Source organism: Petromyzon marinus, chromosome 64 (genome assembly GCF_048934315.1).
Source record: "Petromyzon marinus isolate PM22_M1 ecotype Great Lakes invasive population chromosome 64, UKy_Petmar_22M1.pri1.0, whole genome shotgun sequence".
In the NCBI taxonomy this organism is placed as follows: Eukaryota; Metazoa; Chordata; class Hyperoartia; order Petromyzontiformes; family Petromyzontidae; genus Petromyzon; species Petromyzon marinus.
In genome coordinates this window covers 10,691,788-10,701,183 of record NC_133730.1, presented here as the reverse complement: position 1 = coordinate 10,701,183, position 9,396 = coordinate 10,691,788, and the positions used below count along the sequence as shown (strand labels likewise).

Genomic DNA, 9,396 nt, shown 5'->3' with positions numbered 1-9,396 from the left:
CTCGTGACGTGCCATCGCTGCCCGCGTGGTGATGTCACTTGGGAATCGAGGCCACGCAGTCTGACTCACCAGCACCTTCCACCCCCCACTCACCACGCTCCCACCCCACTCACCACACTCACACCCCACTCACCACACTCACACCCCACTCACCACACTCACACCTTGCTACGAACTCGTCCAACCGCTCACGGTTATCTAAACCGGTCCTGGGCCTCCCCTGCGTCGATTCAGCCTCAAATGAGAACCTGGTGTGGGGTGTAAACAACCCCACTGGGGAGACAAAGGCGGTCGGGCGTGGTTCTGACCACCCACCCCCCCCCGTGTACCGTTACGGCCTTCATCGGGGCTTTGCTGATTGCACCTGGTCCTACGGTCTGTTCAGACTACGTGGAGAGGATCTTTGTGTGTGTGTAGGTCTTTGTGTGTTGGGGTGTATGTCTGTGTAGCAGTGTGTGGGTGTATGTAGGGGTGTGTGCGTGACAGGGTGTGTGTGTGTAGGTGTGTGTGTGTGGGTGTGTATGTGTATGCGCGTGTGCATGACAATGTGTGTGTGTAGGTTTCTGTAGGTGTGGGAAGGTTTGTGCATGACTGTGTGTGTTGGGTGCATGTGTGTGTAGGTGTGTGTAGGCGTTCGACACTTCACGTGGCCTCAAGGTGCACATAGCCTGGCACAAGCGTCGTGGTGACGTCACCGCCACTTAGTGGCGAATGGCGGTTGTTGTTGTACCTGTGTGTGTGTGTAGCTGTGTGTGTGTACGCGCGTGTGCATGACACTGTGTAATATGTATGTAGGTGTGTGCATGACAGTGTGTGTGTGTAGGTGTGCGCGTGTGTAAATTATACATGAAGCCCCGCCCACGCGGAATGACGTCACCTACACGAGGAGGAGTGGCCGGGGGAGCTTCTGGAGGGAGAGCGCACGGGGGAAGGTGGAGAAGCGAATCGAGAGCGAGCAGGGGAGAGCTACAGGGAGGAGAGAGCGAGTGAGAGGGGAGAGCTACAGGGAGGAGAGAGCGAGTGAGAGGGGAGAGCTACAGGGAGGAGAGAGCGAGTGAGAGGGGAGACGGACGGGAGAGTCGGCTTAGGGAGGGGGAGACAAAGGAGAGAGCGCAGGGCGTGAGAAGGGAGATGCAGAAAGTGAGGGAGGGATAGGGAGGAGAGGGCAGGAACAGGGAGGGGAGGGTAAGGAGAGGGCAGGGAGGGGAGGGCAGGGACAGGGAGGAGAGGGCAGGGACAGGGAGGAGAGGGCAGGGATAGGGAGGAGAGGGCAGGGACAGGGAGGAGAGGGCAGGGACAGGGAGGAGAGGGCAGGGATAGGGAGGGGAGGGCAGGGAGAGGGAAAGGAGGGGTAGGGAGGGGACCCCAATGCGGGCTGAGAGGGGGTCCCCCGTGCCGAGGGGGTCTCGACGCGGGGGTGGGGGCCTCGGGGTTCCGGGCCCCCGGGGGTGCGGGAGCTGGCGGAGCTGGAGCGTGGAGAGCGTGAGGGACGCGCGCCCCGGTGAGGGATGAGCGGGAGATGCGTGGCAGCACAGCAAGTGGGTTCATGGACCCATCTGTGCGGAGCTGCGAGTGCTGTCCTCTCGTGTGCCGCGTGGGGTGTTCTCCAGTCTCCATCCGTCACTCCTTCACTCTGTCACTCCTTCACTCCTTCACTCCGTCACTCTGTCACTCCTTCACTCCGTCACTCCATCACTCCGTCACTCCTTCACTCTGTCACTCCTTCACTCCTTCACTCTGTCACTCCTTCACACCGTCACTCCGTCACTCCGTCATTCCTTCACTCCGTCACTCCGTCACTCCTTCACTCTGTCACTCCTTCACTCCTTCACTCCGTCACTCCTTCACACCGTCACTCCGTCACTCCGTCACTCCGTCACTTCACTCCTTCACACCGTCACTCCGTCACTCCGTCACTCTGTCACTCTGTCACTCCTTCACTCCGTCACTCCACTCCTTCACTCCGTCACTCCGTCACTCCTTCAATCTGTCACTCCTTCACTCCGTCACACCGTCACTCCGTCACTCTGTCACTCCGTCACTCTGTCACTCCACTCCTCCACTCCTTCACTCCTTCACTCCTTCACTTTGTCACTCCGTCACTCCTTCACTCCACTCCTTCACTCCTTCACTCCGTCACTCCTTCACTCCGTCACTTCACTCCTTCACACCGTCACTCTGTCACTCCTTCACTCCGTCACTCCTTCACTCCACTCCTCCACTCCTTCACTCCGTAACTCCTTCACTCCGTCACTCCACTCCTCCACTCCTTCACTCCACTCCTCCACTCCTTCACTCCGTCACTCCGTCACTTCACTCCTTCACACCGTCACTCCTTCACTCCGTCACTCCGTCACTCCTTCACTCCACTCCTTCACTCCGTCACTCTTTCACTCCGTCACTCTGTCAATCCTTCACTCCTTCACTCTGTCACTCCTTCACTCCTTCACTCTGTCACTCTGTCACTCCGTCACTCCTTCACTCCGTCACTCTGTCACTCCTTCACTCCTTCACTCTGTCACTCCGTCACTCTGTCACTCCTTCACTCCTTCACTCCTTCACTCTGTCACTCCTTCACTCCTTCACTCTGTCACTCCGTCACTCTGTCACTCCTTCACTCCGTCACTCTGTCACTCCTTCACTCCTTCACTCTGTCACTCCGTCACTCTGTCACTCCTTCACTCTGTCACTCTGTCACTCCTTCACTCCGTCACTCCTTCACTCCTTCACTCTGTCACTCCTTCACTTTGTCACTCCTTTAATCCTTCACTCTATCACTCTGTCACTCCTTCACTCCGTCACTCTGTCACTCTGTCACTCCTTCACTCCGTCACTCCGTCACTCCGTCACTGTCACTCCTTCACTCTGTCACTCCTTCGCTCCGTCACTCTGTCACTCCTTCACTCCTTCACTCTGTCACTCCTTCACTCTGTCACTCTTTCACTCTGTCACTCCTTCACTCCTTCACTCCGTCACTCTGTCACTCCTTCACTCTGTCACTCCTTCAACTCCGTCACTCTGTCACACCTTCACTCCTTCACTCCATCACTCCGTCACTCCACTCCTTCACTCCTTCACTCCGTCACTCCTTCACTCCGTCACTCCGTCACTCCTTCACTTCGTCACTCCTTCACTCCATTCCGTCACTCCTTCACTCCGTCACTCCTTCACTCCTTCACTCCGTCACTCCTTCATTCTGTCACTCCGTCACTCCTTCACTCTGTCACTCCTTCACTCTGTCACTCCTTCACTCCGTCACTCCTTCACTCTTTCACTCCTTCACTCCGTCACTCCGTCACTCTGTCACTCCTTCACTCCTTCACTCTGTCACTCCTTCACTCCGTCACTCCTTCACTCTTTCACTCCTTGACTCCTTCACTCCGTCACTCCGTCACTCTCACTCCTTCATTCAACATTCATGGCCAAGTGTCACAGTGGGGCAGCACCCTGCTGAGAAGGAGTCTTGAGACTCGGGGAGGATGATGCATCGTCATTATTCCTGCTGCTGCTATTACTGTTGCTTCCACTGCTGCTACTACTATCGCTGCTGCTTCTACTGCTGCTGCTCCTCCTGTTGCCGCTGCTACTGTTGCTTTACTGCTGCTGCTGCTGCTCCTGTTGCTGCTTCTACTGCTCCTGTTATTGCTGCTGCTAAAACTATTGCTGCTGCTATTGTTGCTGCTTCTACTGCTGCTGCTGCTGCTCCTGTTGCTGCTTCTACTGCTCCTGTTATTGCTGCTGTTGCTGCTTCTACTGCTGCTGTTGCTGCTTCTACTGCTGCTGTTGCTGCTTCTACTGCTGCTGTTGCTGCTTCTACTGCTGCTGTTGCTGCTTCTACTGCTGCTGTTGCTGCTTCTACTGCTGCTGTTGCTGCTTCTATTGCTGCTGTTGCTGCTTCTACTGCTGCTGTTGCTGCTTCTACTGCTGCTGTTGCTGCTTCTACTGCTGCTGCTTCTACTGCTGCTGCTTCTACTGCTGCTGCTTCTACTGCTGCTGCTTCTACTGCTGCTGCTTCTACTGCTGCTGCTGCTCCTGTTGCTGCTTCTACTGCTGCTGTTGCTGCTGCTACTGCTGCTGTTGCTGCTTCTACTGCTGCTGTTGCTGCTTCTACTGCTGCTGTTGCTGCTTCTACTGCTGCTGTTGCTGCTTCTACTGCTGCTGTTGCTGCTTCTACTGCTGCTGTTGCTGCTTCTACTGCTGCTGTTGCTGCTTCTACTGCTGCTGTTGCTGCTTCTACTGCTGCTGTTGCTGCTTCTACTGCTGCTGTTGCTGCTTCTACTGCTGCTGCTTCTACTGCTGCTGCTTCTACTGCTGCTGCTTCTACTGCTGCTGCTTCTACTGCTGCTGCTTCTACTGCTGCTGCTTCTACTGCTGCTGCTGCTCCTGTTGCTGCTTCTACTGCTCCTGTTATTGCTGCTGCTGCTTCTACTGCTGCTGTTTCTGCTTCTACTGCTGTTGTTGCTGCTTCTACTGCTACTGCTGCTGCTCCTGTTGCTGCTTCTACTGCTCCTGTTATTGCTGCTGCTGCTACTATTGCTGCTTCTATTGCTGCTGTTGCTGCTGTTGCTGCTTCTACTGCTGCTGCTTCTACTGCTGCTGCTTCTACTGCTGCTGCTGCTCCTGTTGCTGCTTCTACTGCTCCTGTTATTGCTGCTGCTGCTACTATTGCTGCTGTTGCTGCTTCTACTGCCGCTGCTTCTACTGCTGCTGTTTCTGCTTCTACTGCTGCTGTTTTTGCTTCTACTGCTGCTGTTGCTGCTTCTACTGCTGCTGTTGCTGCTTCTACTGCTGCTGCTTCTATTGCTGCTGTTTCTGCTTCTACTGCTGCTGTTTCTGCTTCTACTGCTGCTGTTGCTGCTTCTACTGCTGCTGTTGCTGCTTCTACTGCTGCTGCTTCTACTGCTGCTGTTTCTGCTTCTACTGCTGCTGTTTCTGCTTCTACTGCTGCTGTTGCTGCTTCTACTGCTGCTGTTTCTGCTTCTACTGCTGCTGTTGCTGCTTCTACTGCTGCTGTTTCTGCTTCTACTGCTGCTGTTGCTGCTTCTACTGCTGCTGTTGCTGCTTCTACTGCTACTATTGCTACTACTACTGCTGCTGCTGCTATTGCTGGTAACACTGTGTGTGTATGTAGGGGTAACACTGTGTGTGTGTGTGCAGGGGGTAACACTGTGTGTGTGTGCAGGAGGTAGCACTGTGTGTGTGTGCAGGAGGTAACGCCGTGTGTGTGTGCAGGAGGTAACACTGTGTGTGTGCAGGAGGTAACACTGTGTGTGTGTGTGCAGGATGTGACACTGTGTGTGTGTGTGCAGGATGTGACACTGTGTGTGTGCATGAGGTAACACCGTGTGTGTGTGCAGGAGGTAACACTGTGTGTGTGTGCAGGATGTGACACTGTGTGTGTGTGTGCAGGATGTGACACTGTGTGTGTGTGTGCAGGATGTGACACTGTGTGTGTGCAGGAGGTAGCACTGTGTGTGTGTGTGCAGGAGGTAACACTGTGTGTGTGTGTGCAGGATGTGACACTGTGTGTGTGCAGGAGGTAACACCGTGTGTGTGTGCAGGAGGTAACACTGTGTGTGTGTGTGCAGGAGGTGACACTGTGTGTGTGTGCAGGAGGTGACACTGTGTGTGTGTGTGCAGGATGTGACACTGTGTGTGTGCAGGAGGTAACACTGTGTGTGTGCAGGAGGTAACACTGTGTGTGTGTGCAGGATGTGACTGTGTGTGTGTGCAGGAGGTGACACTGTGTGTTTGCAGGAGGTGACACTGTGTGTGTGTGCAGGAGGTAACACTGTGTGTGTGTTTGCAGGGGATAACCCTGTGTGTGCGTAACTGTGTGTGGGTGCGTGTGTGCATGTGCAGGAGGTAAAGCACACGGAAGCCGTGATCCTGGTGTTGCCGCGGGTGACCAGGGCAGTGAGGGCAGTAGCGAGGAGGAGGAGGGGGCTGAGGGCAGCCTGGGCTGCCCCCCGCGATACGTTGGGGGAGGGGAACAGCTGGCGGTGAGCGAGGTGAGACGCGAACCTTCACCCCCCGACCCCTCACCCCTTACCCCTCACCCCGACCCCTCACCCCCCACCCCCTCCCCTCACCCTCCCCGACCCCTCACCCTCCCCCCGACCCCTCACCCCCCTCACTCCCCTCACCCCCCTTACCCCCCCCCCTCCAGCCCCTCGCCCCTTCACCCCCCAGCCCCTCCGACCCCTTGCCCCCCCAGCTCCTCACCCCCCGCCCTGACCTCTAACCCTCCCGACCCCTCACCCCCCCCCCGACTCCTCACCCCCCTCACCCCCTTCACCCCCCCGGCCCCCCCCCACGACCCTTCACCCCCCCTGACCCCTTGCCCCCCCCCGGCTCCACGCCCCCCCCCAACCCCTGACCCTTAACCCCCCTCACCCCCCGACCCCTCCCCCCTCCCCCCCGACCTCTCACCCCCCCCCGACCCCTCACCCCCCGACCCTTCACCCCCCGACCCTTCACCCCCCCCGACCCCTTGCCCCACCCGGCTCCACGCCCCCTCCCAACCCCCGACCCTTAACCCCCCTCACCCCCCCGACCCCTCCCCCCCCGACTCCTCACCCCCCCCCCCCCGACCCCTAACCCCCCCGACCCCTCACCCCCCTCACCCTCCGACTCTGCGACCTCTCACCCTGAGGCAGGGTTTGGTTTGAGTGGTGAAGCCCCACTCGGGCCCTGAACCCTTCAGGACCCCCTCCTTTCTGGACCTACCCCCCCCAAAAAACTAACTTCAAAGGGCCAGCAGCAAGCAGCGCTATAATCACTATCACAGTAGTGACACAGTAGCAGTAGTGACACAGTAGCAGTGGTGACACAGTAGCAGTAGTGACACAGTAGCAGTGGTGACACAGTAGTGACACAGTAAACGCGGGTGTCTTGAATTGAGCCTGGTTATTAGGGCCGAGAGCGAAGAGACGGTGGTGGTGATTAGGAGGAGTGTGCAGGGCAGTGGCGTGACCTGCAGTGTGGTTGGTGGGTGGATGAGTGGGTAGGTGAGCAGGTGGGTGGGTGTGTTGTGACCTGCATTGTGGTGAGTGGGTGGGTGAGTTGTGACCTGCATTGTGGTGAGTGGGTGAGTGGGTGAGTTCTGACTTGCATTGTGGTGAGTGGGTGGGTGAGTTGTGATCTGCATTGTGGTGAGTGGGTGGATGAGTTGTGACCTGCATTGTGGTGAGTGGGTGAGTGGGTGAGTTGTGATCTGCATTGTGTTGAGTGGGTGGGTGAGTTGTGATCTGCATTGTGGTGAGTGGGTGGGTGAGTTGTGACCTGCATTGTGGTGAGTGGGTGAGTTGTGACTTGCATTATGGTGAGTGGGTGGGTGAGTTGTGATCTGCATTGTGGTGAGTGGGTGGGTGAGTTGTGACCTGCATTGTGGTGAGTGGGTGAGTGGGTGAGTTGTGATCTGCATTGTGGTGAGTGGGTGGGTGAGTTGTGATCTGCATTGTGGTGAGTGGGTGGGTGAGTTGTGACCTGCAATGTGGTGAGTGGGTGGGTGAGTTGTGATCTGCATTGTGTTGAGTGGGTGGGTGAGTTGTGATCTGCATTGTGGTGAGTGGGTGGGTGAGTTGTGATTGGCATTGTGGTCAGTGGGTGGGTGAGTTGTGACCTGCATTGTGGTGAGTGGGTGGGTGAGTTGTGATCTGCATTGTGTTGAGTTGGTGGGTGAGTTGTGATCTGCATTGTGTTGAGTGGGTGGGTGAGTTGTGATCAGCATTGTGGTGAGTGGGTGGGTGAGTTCTGATTTGCATTGTGGTGAGTGGGTGGGTGAGTTGTGATCTGCATTGTGGTGAGTGGGTGGGTGAGTTGTGATCTGCATTGTGTTGAGTAGGTGGGTGAGTTGTGATCTGCATTGTGGTGAGTAGGTGGGTGAGTTGTGACCTGCAATGTGGTGAGTGGGTGGGTGAGTTGTGATCTGCATTGTGGTGAATGGGTGGGTGAGTTGTGATCTGCATTGTGGTGAGTGGGTGGATTGTTGGGTGAGTTGTGACCTGCAGTGTGGTGAGTTTATGGGTGAGTTATCTGACTCGCCTGGTGTGCAAGGAGATTGTGGGTTCGATCTCGACCCTGACGCCTGCTGCCTGTATATTTGGAGACTGTGTCTCTCTCGCTCCCCGTGGTGCTGTGGATTTTCTCCACATTTAGAAACATGTGCTTCGAGTATTTTGTTGCTATAAATTCGCACGTGATGAGCCACTTCGTTGAGCTCTTATTTGTGACCAGGTCGCTTCTGAGAAAGAGCTCTATCGCTCAGTGGGATTTACACCTGGTGAAATTTAAAAAAAGTTTAGTTTTGAGTTGTGACCTGCAGCGTGATGGTTGAGCAGTGTGGGCGAGACGGCACGGTCAAACATGTGAACTGCCGGATGGTTATCGACGAGGCCCCCCTCTGCTAAGTGTGGGGGTCCCACTGGAGCCCTGGGTCGGTGCCACTCCCTGAGCGATCACGTGTTTGTGGAGAAACAGGGGGCCTCTCTGCTCACCACGCATTCTGGTCGAGAGATCATGGTGGGCAGAAACACTGAAGCCACCACTGCAGCGCCACCACCTCCTCCCTGCCAACGCTGTCCACCCTCAGTCAGAAATCCTGCAGCAGCACTAGCTGCTGCACAGCAGACACGTGAAGGCTTTCAATACGGGCTTACACAGAGACCGACAGCTTCACAGGAACCCATCGACTTACAAAGGGACCCACGACCTCACTAGAGACCCAAAGGTTCGCACAGAGACGCGTGGACTCGCACAGAGACCTACAGTCTCACTGGAGACCTAGAGCCTCGCACAGAGACCCATAGACTCGTGGAAACCTCTCCAATGCCGTCCTCATCGTATCTGTGGGGCCCCGGACCCTCCAGGGCCCCGGACTCTCCATGGCCCAAATGCCCCCGCTGCTCTGTCCTGCTGGAAAGTGCCGGCAACAGCTGGAATCCGCTGGTTGTCATGGGAACGACCCTTGCTCAAACCCCCTGCATTGTACCAGCTCCACGCGTGCTCCCTCCCTCCCTCCCTGCTTTCCCAATCTCTCCCTCTCCTCCTCTCCGCCCCTCTCCGCCCCTCTCCCTGCACGCTCCTCTTCCCCCAGTTTAATCCTTTCCTCGCTCCTCCTCCCCCATCTCCCGCCTCCCCCCGGTGACGTCATAGCCAGTTCATTCTCTCTGCGCCCCTCCGTGCCTCCGTGAGCGCCCTGTCCAGTCGGCGATATTCACAGCGGCTCCTCCATCCCAGATTCCTCTCTTCTCTTCCTCCTCCTCTCTACTGACATAATACCTCTGTCTCTCTCTCTCTCTACCTAGGGCCTCCGCGTCTCCCTCGCATATTTCTCCGTATCATTTCTGTAAAGATCTCTCTCGTTCTGTCTCTCCCGTCCGCCTCCTGGCCGTG

At 56.6% G+C, this 9,396-nt stretch overlaps 1 protein-coding gene across 1 annotated transcript in view; it reads left to right on the top strand.

Annotated features, from left to right (window-relative positions):
* Window positions 1–1,353: 1,353 nt before the first annotated feature.
* Window positions 1,354–9,396, top strand: part of LOC116956331 (rho guanine nucleotide exchange factor 4-like) — a 28,427-nt gene continuing 20,384 nt past the window's right edge. Inside the window, exons 1-2 of the mRNA XM_076054157.1 lie at window positions 1,354–1,501; window positions 5,863–6,011. Of these exons, the coding sequence (XP_075910272.1) occupies window positions 1,369–1,501; window positions 5,863–6,011 (282 nt within the window). The 5' untranslated portion in view covers window positions 1,354–1,368. The remainder of the gene's footprint in view (window positions 1,502–5,862; window positions 6,012–9,396) is intronic.